We start from the raw sequence: 15,827 nt of genomic DNA on the forward strand, positions 1-15,827 counted from the left end.
TTATTTTATTGTAGAATCAACTCTATACTACATGATGTCTACTATCCGCTTTTGGGGTGATGATTGACCTCCAATGTTATTCCGCTTTTTATTTTATTTTATTGTAGAATCAACTCTCGGCAGCCACCAGCAGGGTGGCCATGCGGTGCAGGTGTACGGGCGCCGTTCTCATCCCTTTGCCGTCACTTCCCCTACCTCTTTTTTATCTTAAATCATTCTTGAGGCAGGTTGAAGACTTAAATGCCAGCTTAAGTGAAAAATTAAAGAAAATGTACTAAGTAATTGCAACCCAAAAACTGACTTAATCAGTTTTAACGCAAAAAGATGCTGACGAAAGAAGAGAAGAAGCGGGCCGCTAGGGTGGAGAAAAGAAGAGCTGCTCAGGAAGCAGCAAGCACATCAACATCTGAGCAAACGAATGCTAAACATACAGAGAAAGAGGATGAAAACTATGAATGCTCAAGTCAAGTGTATTCACTGCACTTAATGTGCAGTGCGCCATTACTGGTCTAAAATATAAAGTAAATCAAAACTACGTTTTAACACTTTTCTTGGTCGCCACATAACTACATATACTGTATGTTACTTCATAATTTTGATTGTGATGTGTGGAATGCAACTTAGTGCCATTAAGACAAGCTCAACCCCTAGAAGCTGTGACCCGCCATCATTTGAATAACCCAACATGACCACTAATTGATCTCAGTCGACTTGACTTATACCAGCCAGACAGACACCATCTTGGCATTTAGGGTTTCCAATGCCAACCTGTCAGCCACAGATGAAGGTGAAGCCATCCATGTCCAAAGGTCTGCCAGTGCTGCTATTCATAATAAGGACTGTGATGGTTTGAATACGCCCATTTAATTTGCAATGTAAACTGTGCAGGACTCCATTCCGAATCTCATCAGGTCTAGCCAAAAATATGACTCCCTGCGGCTTCTGCTTATTTGGTTTTAACCAAATGTGGAGAAGGCAAAAGGTACACAGCTTGCTTTAAGTAACACGCAGATTATCAGACTTAACACTAATTAATCCAATGTATAGAAAGAAATACTAAAGAATAAAATAAAAGAGACAGATTCTGCAATATCTATGCCGCCCAAATCCGCGCTAACAGCACCGATCACACAGCATACATAAGAGTTCAAGTCAACCAGAAGGGAAAAAAAAAATTGAAAAAAATGGGATACGATTCTGGGAGGCACAAGGGTAAATGTACACCGCCGACTTGTTGCTGAAGGAATCAACATTCCCAGCGCCTGACTTTGGACTGAAATAGCGACGTACAAGACGCTTGCTCTTGGCGCATGGCATCCGCAGCGCCTTTTCTCGAAGCTTGTGCAATCCATTTGTGCGTGTGCCGGTATTTTGCAGCAATGCACAAATCTGCTAGTGCGCATTGTAAGAGCAACCCCCCCACCCAAATCCGATGACAATCGGAACAGTATGACGGCTCCCATTGTGATCAAAGACCAACAACGGAAGCATAAGCCCGAAACCTCCAACGCCTGGCCTTTAGCACCAATGTTTCATTTCAAATACGGTTAATTTGGAGTATTGCACCGCACACAATAAGTACAACAATAAACCGTTACCTGTAAGGATGGCTGAGCTGTCTGGAGCCACTCTTCTTGTCTGGTCATTAAAAAGCACATCAGATCCAAACACCGCAGAAACGAGGAGTCCGTATGTGAGCAAAGCTGCAGGTTGAATGACGTAAATCATCGTCGGAAATTCAGCCTTCGATTACCTTTTTATTTATTGTTGGATAAAAGTGTCAATAACAGAAAAAAAACAAAGATACAGAATTGCCACGCGGTCTCCGTAATCCTGCGTCTCCAGAAAAAAAAATCCACTCTCCGATCAATAAAAAGAATGAAAAGAAAAAAAGAAAGAAAAGCAATCCAGAAGCTCGCTTCTGTTATACATGAAAAATCGCCGAGTTTTCGGCGATCAGGGTATACCTCAGGTAAGAGCAAAGCATATTGGTCGTGTATATAAAGCATTCAAGTCAGGCTAAGGAAGTTGGAAGGCAGTCAACACCGTTGTGCATACGCGAAGCGATAAAATTGAAAGTGCGCATTATTGTTTTTTTAAGACTTCCGAACTCAAGTCATCCAAGTGATCTTACTCCGGTGCCGTCTTGGGACAAGCATGCCTGCTTACTCCTTCCAGTCCAGCAGTGGATCCTCCAGGTTGGTTAGCATTCAATAGCTGTAATAATCCTATATAGAAGCACCATGCACGAAAAAGAAACACTTCCGCACAGACCTGTATCCTTCAACTTGACTTACAAGTGCAAAACATCCTTGTCGATTAAACGAGCAGTTTCTCACGGTAAGGCGAAATGAATAAAGTAAGAAAACCCCCCCAAAAAAACGAGACGCGTCACCTCAGAGGAAATCCAAATGAATCGTGCCTTCGTGTCAACAAGTGTAGTATTCCCCCTTCCTACGACTTCATTAAGGCAAGATATGCATGGTATCTCCAGATATGAAGACCCCCCCAACTCCAGTGATGCCTGAGCATATCGAACACTCACTAGAGTACAGGTCTTCCTCTTTATTTAAATGCCCATACCGGATCCTCCTTTAAAGTGTACATTGGAAGTAATCAGTGATTGTCCACGCTCACGCATCAACAGTCACCAGTAAGAGAAAAAAAAACTTTAAAAGCAATCTGATTCCAATCCTGTGGAGATTTGTAAAAGTTGAAATCGAGATGCGAGATCGCCAAGTAACCCATCCACGCACAGATTCCGCTGCGCAGCCTGATACAGAAGTGAAGGATCGGGGCGGAAGTCGATATGCAAATAAGCTGACATCAGCAGCAGGAATTGAATGTCCAGTCTGGGAAGAAGCCTTAGGACCGCACAATGAATTAGGAGTTGGAGTGCGTGTGTGTGTGCGTGCGTCCGTGCGTACGTAATGGGAGCTGTGGCTCTTAATTACTTAAGAAGACGGTGGCGCCACCAACCAACACGTGTGGAGCTACAATATCAAGCCAGCAAAACAACCGACAACTTCACCCCACCAGCATCAAAGAGCCCCGCACGTACAGTCATATCGTACTGTACGATTCTCCGGCTACACACACTGACTGTATTATAAAAGACAAGTTTCTCCGCATTTGTCGGCATTCCCTATTGGTTTTGGTGCTTCGACATGTCAAGCCGTGATTGGGTAAACGAAATGAAAAGGGGGAGTTTTAAAAATGCCCCGCGCGCGGCTTTTCAGCGTGTCATCGCCAAGTACTACGCCACGCATTTCGTATGTGTGAAACTGTGCCAAACCTCTTCTATAAAAATGCGGTCTTTCGTGTTCTGTTTATCTTGTATGTGCGTCGTAAGGACATCCTGTAAATCCCTGACCCGCTCAATGCCATTAGTCGGCCATCGCTTTAACTCGGCGAACCACTTCCGCTTTTTCGCAGCCATTGCTGCTGGTAGGCTGCGCATGACGAGCTCTGTGAGAACGGAAGTAGCGCGCTCGACTGCTGCAAGCTGAGCGGCGCAGATGATACTGCAGGCTGCGCTATGCCAGGATTGGATGTTTCCTCTCGCATTTCACACGCAGTTATAGTTTACTGTTTCAGATTTAGCTTGCGAGAGATCAGTTCAACTTGTAAATTTCATATAAAGTATGTTTCTCTTTTATACCTCCGACAGCTGCTCCTGTCAGCAAAACAGATCCTAGTCAGTACGAGCGATTAGAAAGATGGTGCGTGCCTACCTGGCTCTTATGCCTGCCAGTACAAACAGTGGTGTGGCAGTCTGAGCAAATCTCTATCATACGCCCCAGTCACCTCTGTTACAAAATATTTAAAAAACAGAAATATGATATCTGTCTCTATGATGAAGCACATAAGCGACAGAAAACTCATCCGACTTCCAATACAGTTACTAACTCCCCTAACTCACCCGAATGTTACACTACACATACATTTACTAACTTGTTAAAATAAAAAAGTGCTTATTTGCCACTATTACAATATGTTGACAAACTATACAAAAAGGTTTTTCTTATTTAAATATTATTAACAGTATTTGTGTGCAGTTTTGTACTTTTAAAAGTTTTGAAGTGTTAACGTAAATGAAACGTTCTTTATATTGTAAATTTATATTGCGAACAATTTAGCTAGCATATGTGACATAGAAAAGTGATGTAACCATGTAGCAGTAGTACGGCTGAGACTTTTAAAAATGAGGTTGTTTTCTTAGGGCTTCATTTGTCCAAACCTAAATACCTGACTCCGCCCATGATGAATAAATAATATATAAAAGATATTGATAACAATTATGTTATTATTGTGTTATAAGAATTACTTAGAAATGCTTTGAAATCACTTCCTTTTTTTGTCCATCGCCTTCTGACTTACCAGTACAAGAAAGCCACTACAGAAGGACTTGAAGTTGTGCAAGACACAACAACTGGCCCCTAATTGGATACAAAGGGTCAAAGGTACTCTCTCTTCATAAAACTTTGAAAAAATGGGTATTGGCAATATAAGCTTGTGGTGTGCAATTTATATTATTTCAAGGTTGCTGATTACGAATGTAATAATAAATAATAATGCATTTTATTTATAGGGCACTTTACATTAGCAGTAAATCTCAAAGTGCTATATAAAATGATTAAACAATGGCAAAACAAGATAAAAACAGAGATAAAACAACAATAATTATAGCATTCTTGTTAATAAGCTTTCCTAAATAGAAAAGTCTCTAGCTGTTTTTAAAAAAAGCCTACAATCTGCTGTGTTCTCAGGCTCTGTGGTAGGGCATTCAAGAGCCGTGGAGCAGCAGCTGCAAAGGCTCGGCCACCCATTGTATGAAGTTTGGTCACAGGGGGGCGAAGGCGGTAGGTATTTGCAAAATGGAGGTTTCTTGCAGTGGATTGTAGTATAAGGAGTTCCTTAAGATATTGTGGAGCATTTCCATGGATACACTGGTGAGTAAACAAACAGTTTGTATTCGATACGGAGATGGATAGGAAGCCAATGAAGTGACCAAAGGATTGGTGAAATGTGTTCATATTTCCGCACCCTCATCAGGATTCTTGCAGCACTATTTTGAATTTGTTGGAGCTTTTGAAGGCTCTTGCTGGGTATCCCGATGAGGAGTGCATTGCAATAATCCAGTCTGGATGAGACAAAGTCATGAACCAGCTTTTCAGCATCACAGAGGGAGAGGTAGGGACGGAGTATGGCTATGTTTCGGAGATGAAGGAATGCAGTTGTAAAAAGGTGATGGATATGTGTATCAAATGACAGATAGGAGTCTAACTTGACACCCAGATTTGTAACAGAAGGGGAGAGGGTAATGGTATGGTCAGAAAAGGAAATGCAATCTACAGAGGAATGAAGTGCCAATTAAAAGAGCTTCAGTTTTAGTGCTGTTCAGCTTGAGAAAGTTCTTGGACATCCAGACTTCAATCTCATCCAAGCAAAAGGAAAGAGTTGATGGAGGTGTAAGAGAAGTCGAATCCAGTCTCACATAGAGCTGCGTATCATCGGCATAGCAATGGAATGAAACTCCATGCTTGCGGATGATGTGACCCAGGGGTAGCATATAGATATTAAAGAGGGTCGGCCCAAGGACTGATCCTTGTGGGACCCTACAGGTGACAGTGTGGGTACGAGATTTAGTATCCCCCAAGGCCACACACTCAGCCCTATCTGTAAGATAGGACTCGAACCACTCCAAAGCAATGCCAGAAAGTCCAAATATATAGTGAAGATCATGAAGGAGAATATTATGATCTACCGTATCAAATGCAGCTGTGAGGTCCAGGAGGATTAGGAGCGATGGAGATCCCTGGTCAGCAGCCATCAGGAGGTCATTGGTGACTCTGACCAGGGCTGTCTCTGTACTGTGAGAAGTTCGGAAACCAGATTGAAATTTTTCAAACATACTGTATATAGTAATATTTTTCATATTTGACTCTATACCAGTGGCCCATGCCCTCTAAGAGCCACCCCAAAGGATAAAAATGAGAAACTTTAAAAATAAGTCTATGTGGTATCATTTTAAAATAGTTCAAGGTCAGTGACTACAAATATGTTATTTTTGAATTTTGCTCTTTTACTAGGGCTCTAGTCCACTCTGGATCTCTACCATATGGTGAAAAATAACAATTTTGTATTATAATCGAGAATATTTAGACTTTAAACATTTAAACTGAAGCAAATATTTTATTATTTCAAGTACTGAACACAACTGTTTTTGTTTATTATGTACCTCTACCTCATGAAGTAAATCATTACATTTCTTATGAACACCCTGAATCATGGCAGTTTCCACTAATTAAGACTTTTTGTTATTATTAGAACATTAGAATATTATTATTATCCAGGTTGTGACTGTCTTGTGCCTTATGATTGCTGGGCTACACTCCAGCTGCCCAAAGACCCTGCCTTAGATAAGCAGGTTAGAAAAAGGGCTGGATGCCCATAAAATATGTTCAGTTTTTGTCAGTTGATTGCTTACTATGCATGTGCTTAACACTCTCTCATATCGAAGCACTCACATGCATTATCAGTCTAGCAGCAGCAGGTAGTATGCTTGCAAAATAACAAAATAAGCTTCCGAATAGTGAAAAATTATAAGCAACTTGTAACTTTTTTAAGTTATTGTTGTCTACTTGTCTACAGAACAGAGACAGCAATTCCCATCTAAGAATCATCATTTAATTTCAATTACAGTGCTTAGCAATGACTTTCCAAGAAGAATCCATGCCCCTGGCTCTGAAAGGTGCAGCAGTGGAAGATGAACGGCAAAGTAAAACACGCTGCTGATCTCTTTTTAAAAAGGGTGAATATGATAACAATGGTTTGCTTTTTGCTTTTTTAATAATAATAATAATATTTTTTTACATTTATATAGAGCTTTTCTCACTAATCCCTTCACAAAATGACATGGATTCACTGTTTTGCTATATGTGTGCAATCTCAAGATGCTGATCAATACACTATATTTTTGGCTTGAAACACTGATGTATCTTGTAGGTTTTATGACTTTTCTTTACAATGGTACACCGGTACTCAATAGCTTCAATATAAAATGCAAGAGCATGCTAGTTATTCTTTTAAATTTATAAAATACTAGCTGTGTAAGCCGTGCTGTAAAAAGCCCAGGCTCATAGAAACCATGGATTCTGGCACTTCAACCAGTCAATCGCATCGGTTGTGCATTAGCGGTTAAGGTTCTCTTTTCATGGCAGTTTCATTTTGCCAATGTGCTCGCCTCCGTTGCCTATCAGCGGCTAAGCGAGTTTCTCCTCGGAGGTTTCGTTTTGCAGATGTGCTTGCCTCACTTGTATATTAGTGGCTAATCGATTTTCTCTCTTTTCTCGGCGGTTTCACTTTGGCGACAAGAGTCGCTTTCTTTGAGGTTCATGCTGTAGCCTCACACTTCTGGGCCGGACAGACAGACACACACACACACTTCCACATATATACATTTATATATATATATAAGATAAGATGCTTCACTTTAGAACACAGTTTCATGTGGCAAATTGCATTTGCAGTAAGGAGACCATTATTCATGTTCTGGGTCCCCCATGTGTGGAGTTTGCATGTTTTCCCATGTCTACTTGGGTTTCCTTCAGGTACTCCGGTTTCCTCACACAGCTCAAAGACATGCACGTTAGGTGGATTAGCACCAGTAAATGAGCCCTTGTGGGTGTGTATGTGTCTGCATGAGTGTGTTTACCCTGCAATAGACTTGCGCTCTGTCCAGGGATTGCTTTTGCCTTGATTCTGATGCTTGTTCGAATTAACTCCAGCCCCCTACCACAACCCTGCTGAGACTTAAGCAGGCTTAGAAAAATGGTATGGTATGATTGTGAAGTAATAATTTTGACTTGAAAAACACAAAATGTATCCTTTCAGTTTTGATTCATCTAGATGTCTATTTTCCGTTCCTGCTCTTTCTGTTTCCAGGAGCCAGAGCTCATCCTAGCAGCCCTGGGGGTTAAAGTAGGAGCACAGATGAAATGTCATTTCACAGTAGATCTCAAATTGTCAGGTTTCTGTTGCTTCTTGAACAGCATGTGCCTTTGTCTTTAATGAAAACTACATTCCAGGGTAAAAATTGTGTGTACCTCTCTTAAAATTATTGTTTTAAATGTAAACCTTTTATTTAGTAAAGGCAAAGATACTGAAACTAAATGGTTTGTGAAATGAAGTTACCAGTTAGGTAAGGGAGTAAGCAAGGAAGAAAGTCAGACAGAGAGAGGGCAAGTATGGGTTTGAACGAAAATGAGAAAGAAATGAAGAGGCTAATCAAAAAAATACTTTGCAAGCAATATGAAAATAAATTAAGCAGAGCACTGAATTTGTTTATTCTCTAAGTGAAATGTTACACAGCAATAGAACAAACCTTGCCTTCTTATGCTGCAGCCTCCCAAGATGCTGGGAAGATGTTGAGAGCTCCTCAAGAGTATTCCATTAATGGTGACACATTCATGGTCTGTAGAAGTAGAGTGGGCTGGGTAGTCTTTTGGCCTTGAAACCCCACATGTTTATTTTCTCCAATATCCTGCCAGACTTTATTTTCCTTTTTAGCCTGGCCATCTGGCCGTACTTTTTGTTATTAAGCTGAACATTAGGATTGCATACTGTTATAATATATTTCTTTTGAAACTCTGTTTAACTATTATTATAAGGCACTTTGATCTACTTTCATTTATGAACATGTGGTATATAAATACATCTTGATATTGTTCTTTAGACAGACATCTTCATTTTTTGCTTTTTTTATTGTAGTCTGTCTGAGGTATGAGACATTTCACGTAAGGAAGACAGAACATTCAAGGTAAGATAGTTATATTAACTACATGTTACATGTTGATTATGACATGCAGATAGTAATTTCACTGTACTCGGTACATATGAATATAATTATCCTATAATTAGGTGCTGACAGTTCAAATATCAGTTTTTATTCGAAGACAGCCATTCACCTTCTGTTAGCTTTAAGTTGAAGGCACACAATTTCACATTTTTAAATTACAGATGAAGTCATTTGTGACCTTCAAAATTTAAATGATAACAGATTTTTTTACGTGCAATCTCTGTGGATTTTGCTTTCGTTTTCGTGAATGGGAAGGAAGGGTCTTTTTTAGAATTCAGATATTGATATTTTGCAGTGCATTTTTGGTACTTCCCTGTCTGAGATGTCAGAGGCCGAGTTTAAAAGCTGATTGGTGGAAGGTGAATGATTGTTGCTTTTATATAGTATGCCCACTTTCAGACCAGGACCAATCATGACTCACCTGTTTATTTTTAACATAGCACTGTCAGACCCTGCTACAAAAGAACCACCAGCTCCCCAGCTAACGTGCTGGACCTTAAACCTAAGCATATGCATCATTAAGCATCTTTGTTAATAAAATGTTTAGAAATAAATGGGAGAGAGTAGGGAAGGACCAAGAGGTGCAAACATGTTCTGACCACAAAACATATGGATAATGTTCTTAGAAAACAACAAATCCACAATGTGATAAAGATTTGTCTTGGAAGAATGAAAACACTAACAAGTCATATAATTAAATACCAAGCGTCATTATCTGCTAGGCCTGACCTCTAATTATGAAACTGGTTGGAACGAAAACCTGTAGCCACTGCAGACCTTTGGGACCAGAGCTGAGTACCCACTAGATATTAGATGTTAGGCTTTGTGATGTACTGGATAACAACCCTCCTTTTGCCTCAGTGGTACATCCTCGGTAACCTGTTTGTAATGTAGTGATTAGCCAGCTCTCTTTTACAGGGCACGCTCATTCATACTGGGCCAACTTTCCTAGCACATGTCTTTGGGAGCACTCAGGGAAACAGAGCTTCTGCAGGTAGAATTGTTGCTACTCATAATTGACTCTGACTTTACTGAGATTTGAACCCAGATCACTAGAGCTCAGAGTCAACATCACTAACCACTGTGCCACCCTTGTTATACATTAATTAAAAAAGGCTACATAATACAAAAGGTAAAATAATACAAAATATCACAAGTTAACAATAAAAATAATAATAATTACATTTTATATAGTACTTTTTGCTTTGTGCCCTCCCTCACCATAACCCATCGTCTTTGGGGGAGGAGAGAAAGCTTTAGATTCATCAAAAATTTTGATGTCCAGTTTTCAATGGATCTCAACGTTTTAGGGTCCCTTGATACCAAAAACGTTGATATCTCAATGAAGGGTGTGTGTCTATGTGCCACAGTTTCTTGAAGACGGTCTAGAGCTAAAACGGATGGACGGTAAAATACCAAACTTGAAAATTAAGCCTGTTCTGAGATGATGAAATGCTGATTAGTTTTTGAGCCAAATTGTGCAAGAGAAAGAGGCACTCTGGAGGAACCCTCAAATACCGTAATTCTGCAATTAATTATGAATTTTTCTTGTCAGTTGCTATCGTAATAACCTATTTTATGATCAGAAAGATCAGCATCAGAGCAATAATTACTAACATGTTATAGAATAGTTTGGGTAACTTGGTTTCTAGGGCGCAAAGCCCACTGGCGCTCACGTCCAAACTTTTTACATACTTAACACCACTTAGTTACAATATTATGACCGTAAGACTGAGAATCAATGTGATCCAGAGTTAATGGTGAAATCAGATTTACTGATTATTACATGCATATCCTCATTTTCACACATTAGGCTTATTCTAAAATCACAGCAGCAAGTAGATATACACTGTAAGTGCTGATTTTAGACCTCTGATGCTGAGATGGATAGTCAGTCAGTCATTTTCCAACCCGCTATACCCCAACACAGGGTCACGGGGGTCTGCTGGAGCCAATCCCAGCCAACACAGGGCGCAAGGCAGGAACAAATCCCGGGCAAGGCACCAGCCAACCGCAGGCTGAGATGGATAGTTTTTTCAAAAAGTTTTCATTGATGGCATGTGGACAAAAGTAGGAAGTTGGCACGGGGCTTTTAAACGGTAGGCTTAGTCCATGGTCTTAATCTGCCAAGTCACATATCTGTCTCTGATGAAACTGCATTACTCTTCATTGTCTACTTGCCTCTTGCCCATTACTGCCAGTTGTATATTCAGGGTTCTGTGCATAACCGGAGAAGATGTTTCTGAAATTTAAAAGAAGACTGGTAAAGTGAGAATGTCACTCTACCTTTTACACATGACAACACTACTGCTACTATTAATGTAGCTGAAAAAAAAATATTAAAACCAATCTTTACACCCATGCTATGCCATGCAGAATTTGCGTGTCATTAAATAGTTTGTTCTTCTTCCATGATAGTACAGTTAAGCATTGTTATGTCAAATTTAGAAGAATGATGAGTGACATTTTTAAAATGGGCCTGGCAAGACAGGTTAGAGGCATAAATAACAGCCAGGTTTCTCACTTGTATTGAAGAGCTAATTGTAGTGCTGTCAATGCCATGCTGCCGGCTGCAGCTTTAGGCAGCTGTTGTTATGAGCCGATTAACATAACCTCTGCATTGTGACAATGTAGCTTCATAAAATTCGGATGCGTTTGTGACTTGATATCTGAGAAGTACTTGTACAGTTTGGAAGTAGCCATGCCAAAGCTGGCTTTCATCCTAATGTTTTTGAATGTCATCAGTATAATAATAGAAGAGAGTGTCATTTAAGCTGATCCAAGTACAATAGAGAGTATAGTTAAGGAAATGGAAATATTGCACACTGGAAAACACCGGAAGGAATTTGTTTAAATCAAGAACCATATTTAATGGCCACATCCTCGGAGCCGCCTGGATAGTGTGGGGAAGCAAAGTCATTTGTTTATGGCCTACCTCTTCTAGTATTCTATGAAGAATTTGCATACCCTTCTCATGAGCGCTGGGTCATTCTGGGTTTATCACATAGTTCAAAGCTGCCACCATTGAGCTGGTCAATGCAATTGCATGCTCCCTAAAAATACAAGAGGCATCATGTTTTAGCATATAGTCATATTTTGGATTATTTTTGTCAAGAAAGGCTGCACATCCTGTATAAGATCGAGAGGGATAAATCCAGTGGTCTACTGTGTGTGTGTTGAGGTGTGGAACAAACTAGATGTGTATCGTATATGAATCTGAAAAGAGAATATAGGATTAGACATGATTTGAAAATGAAAAAAATCATTATATACTGGAATAGACCCTTAATACGAAATGAAATGTACTTTGTTTTAAATCTAATGATGGGAATAACCTTGAAATGTGAATGTTTTTGTATTTTGTAATGTGTAGTAAAACATTTTATATAAAAAAAAAATCTGTCTACAGTCACCTGAAAACATTTTCTTCTTTTTTAATATATGTGGACATATTAAGATTTGATCTTCATTTAAACAGTATCTTTAAATAAATGTGATGCAATTAAAAGACAATACAATGAAAACCTGACTTTGCAATAATTTATGTAATGAAGAATGAACAGATATGCCATTACCATTTGTGGAAAAGTAAGTCCACCCTTGGTGTTAATTGCTGGTATCACCTCCTTTGACAGAAGCAAGCTGGCGTTTTCTGTAATTGCCTACCCGTCTCTGACATCGACTGGGAGAAAGTTTTACCTACTCCTCCATGCAGAATTCATTCAGCTGTGGGATTTTGAAGGGTGTCTTGTGTTCACAGCCCATTTCATATTCTCCAGCGCCATCCTTGTTTCAGACCTGAACTTTGAATTTGGCCATTCTAGAACTCTTCATTTCTTTCTTTCTAGCCATTCATGTTGATTGGGATTTATAAAGGGAAAGTTCCTAGGCACATTTCTAGCTTTGTCCGTAACCCATGTTTTATTGTGAATTCTGCGCAACGCATTATACATGAGGCTTCTGGTAACTTCTTCCTGACATATGTCCCATATTGGTCTAATCTGTGCAGCTTCTTTTTAATGTAGACTCATGCACTTTGACATCAACAATGGCAGGAGCTACCTGAACATCAAATGGTGAAATTCTGGGGTTCTTCGAGAATTCTTGCTGCACCTTGCGTTCTGCTCTTGGGCTGAACTTGCTGGGGTGGCCTAGTCTGGAGAAGCTGGCAGTTGTTTGAAGTCTTCTCCACTTTTAGATGATCTTCCAGATAGGGGATTTCCAATTGTTTGGAGATTTTTTTAATCTCTTCCAAGACTGTTATGCCTCATTTGAATGCCTCAGAGAGCACTTTTGATTTATGTGTGGTGATAACACACAGTTCAACAACAAAGAGAAAACCAAACTAAATGCCTAATGTTCAAATAACACAGGTTTCTTCAAAATCCTCTCTAGTGATGCTCTTATCATTGGCACCAGATCTAGCATCTACCATTAATTTGTTATCTGAACTGATGATAAAAGTGTGTGTTTGGGGGGGTGCTTAATTTTTTGCACATGTATAATTTTTATTTGCTTTCTTTAATTATACAGTGGATTAAAGTGTAAATGTCACCTGATGATTATTATATCACCTTTATCTAAAGATATTGCTTAAATTAAGATCAAATCCTGATATTTCCACTTGTGTTAAAAGCTCTATCTATCTATCTATCTGCACATTTACACACCTGCCATATTCATCTATTCTGCAGTATGTAGACAGATACAAGTGAGGATTTATGTGCATGACAGTATCCTACATTGTATAAGCACTTTACTCAAATTTGATTCTTACCCTGAGTTTTGGCTCTCACGACATGAACTGGAATAAAAAACTGATCAACATTACACATTGTGTCATGGGTGCGCAAAGCAGTCCTTTGGCTTAGCAAGTTAAAGCATGGTGTGGCCAATGAGCCCTAGACTGGGCATCAGACTTTGCCCATACTCACCGAGAACCAGTGCCTGACTGATTCCTGACTAAACCTCTGCCACCATAAGACATTGTTGACTGCATTTAAAAATATTGCTAGCTTCAATCAAAATTGACTTAAAAAATAGAAAGCTAAAAATGACATATCTTTAGTCTCCAAACCATATATAATGACATATTATTGCCATTTATTTTCCTGTTGTACAATAATACAAAACAAAATATGCAGGATAAAGAAATACTTTTTAACAGGCTTTATCCAGTTCAGAGTTCTGGAGTTCTATTCTGCAGAGTTTATGCTGACAGAACAGCTCAAAGTAACCCTCCATCACAAGGCACACTCACATGTATGGCACCAGCCAACCTAATACATATGTCTTCTGAAGGAAAACCCATACAGAAATGTGGAGAACATGCAGAATCTACAGAGGTAATGGCTGGGTAAAATTCAGGATCCACAAGGTGTCAGTGCTAAGCACTGTGCCATTATGCCATAAATATTTACAACTAAAACTGTCAAACAACCCATCTAATCATGTCTTACTTCAGTTAGGAGCTTGCCTGGAGTGACATGTGCTGTTAGATTTGTGAAGCACCTTTACAAAGCAATATAGAAAATTAAGACTGATAAAGTTTAAACTCCTTATCTTTATATATTTGCATAAAGGTTCAATGATAAGCAAAGAAAATAATCAGCATTAAGCACCATCCTTGAAATGTGACTGTGTTAAGGCAGTGTATTCCAGGGGGTGACAGTTTTCTTTCTTATCGATTTGTGCTCCTCTTTATCTTAAGTTCATTTTAACCCTCTGCCTTTATTTCATCCTCCATGTTAAACACACAGTGGCATAGTAGTTAGTGTTGCTGCATCACTGCTTTGGGGACCTGCATTTGATTTCTGGCCTGGTTATTTTCTGTATGTAGCAGGCATTCTCTCCCTGTATTATGCTGCTTTACTCTACTATACTCCCATATCCCACTCACACACACTGATCATTGTACATTGGTCTAACAAGTGCAAAGTTTGGGTTGGTACTCTGCAATGACCTGGCATCCCATCCTGTGTTGATACCTGCTTTGTGCCCAGTGCCGTTGAGACAGGTTCCAACTCTGTGTAATTCTGAAAAGGAAAAAGGAAGATTAAAAAAAGGGGTGGATGGATGAATCAAACAAACATGAATTTATTAATTTGTTTCTGCCTTTGGGAGTTTTTATTATTTTCTCCAGTATAGTGTTAGATCTTGTCAATGTGTGCTGATTCTAAATAAGACATTCTTCAAAATCTGTTTATTTCAACTATTACTGTATCTGGACATGCTGAACAGCAATCACTGCCAGCACATATTTGCTTTCTGAGGTATGAAACACCAGAGCAACAACAACAACTGATTTTATGAAATACTCAACACAACCAATGGTACAATCAGACCCAAAATTATCAAATAATACACCTGCAGAAAGTGCCACAGGAGCAAAACAAGAATGCAGGCACCATATCCTGCAAAAAAAACAATCCTTCAGTTACTCAAGTGTCATGCATAAATTAAAACTAAAAGTCCATCAGATTTAGGCCAGATGGCCACCCAACTCCTCCCTGTATATTCTAACAGTACTGAAACAAAACTGCCCAGGCAAGTAACCAAGACGAGGTGTGAAGTGGTGGTGACATCCAACAGTGGGCATAGGCTTCGGCCATCTGCTGTGAAACCATGGCCAGCCACTTAGGATATCGAGCTCTTCACTTTCAACTTTTTCAAGTAGGAAAATCTTCTTGCCAGAACAGAATTCAGAGGCACTATGGCAACCTGGCCCCTAAAATTAATTAGGCTTTATAATAGGTTTATAATTATTAATTTAACATGAGGTTTGGATTAATTGAGACAAAGTTACACCTCTGCACCCGCTTCAGTTTATCATTGAGCATTATAAGATACAGAACATCAATATTAAAGTTTCCAGGTTAATTAACATATTTCATTAATAAAAAATGTAATTAGGAATCAGTTTCCTGAGTAAAATATATTGCGGATATTGGTTTACTCCCTATGGTGG

The 15,827-nt window shown here is 39.3% G+C and overlaps 1 protein-coding gene across 1 annotated transcript in view; it reads right to left on the reverse strand.

The window, feature by feature from the left end:
* stim2b (stromal interaction molecule 2b) overlaps positions 1-2,929 on the reverse strand; it is a 239,247-nt gene extending 236,318 nt beyond the window's left edge. Inside the window, exon 1 of the mRNA XM_028802000.2 lies at positions 1,599-2,929. Within this exon, the coding sequence (XP_028657833.1) occupies positions 1,599-1,728 (130 nt within the window). The 5' untranslated portion in view covers positions 1,729-2,929. The remainder of the gene's footprint in view (positions 1-1,598) is intronic.
* Positions 2,930-15,827: the final 12,898 nt, after the last annotated feature.

This window comes from Erpetoichthys calabaricus, chromosome 5 (assembly GCF_900747795.2).
Source record: "Erpetoichthys calabaricus chromosome 5, fErpCal1.3, whole genome shotgun sequence".
In the NCBI taxonomy this organism is placed as follows: Eukaryota; Metazoa; Chordata; class Cladistia; order Polypteriformes; family Polypteridae; genus Erpetoichthys; species Erpetoichthys calabaricus.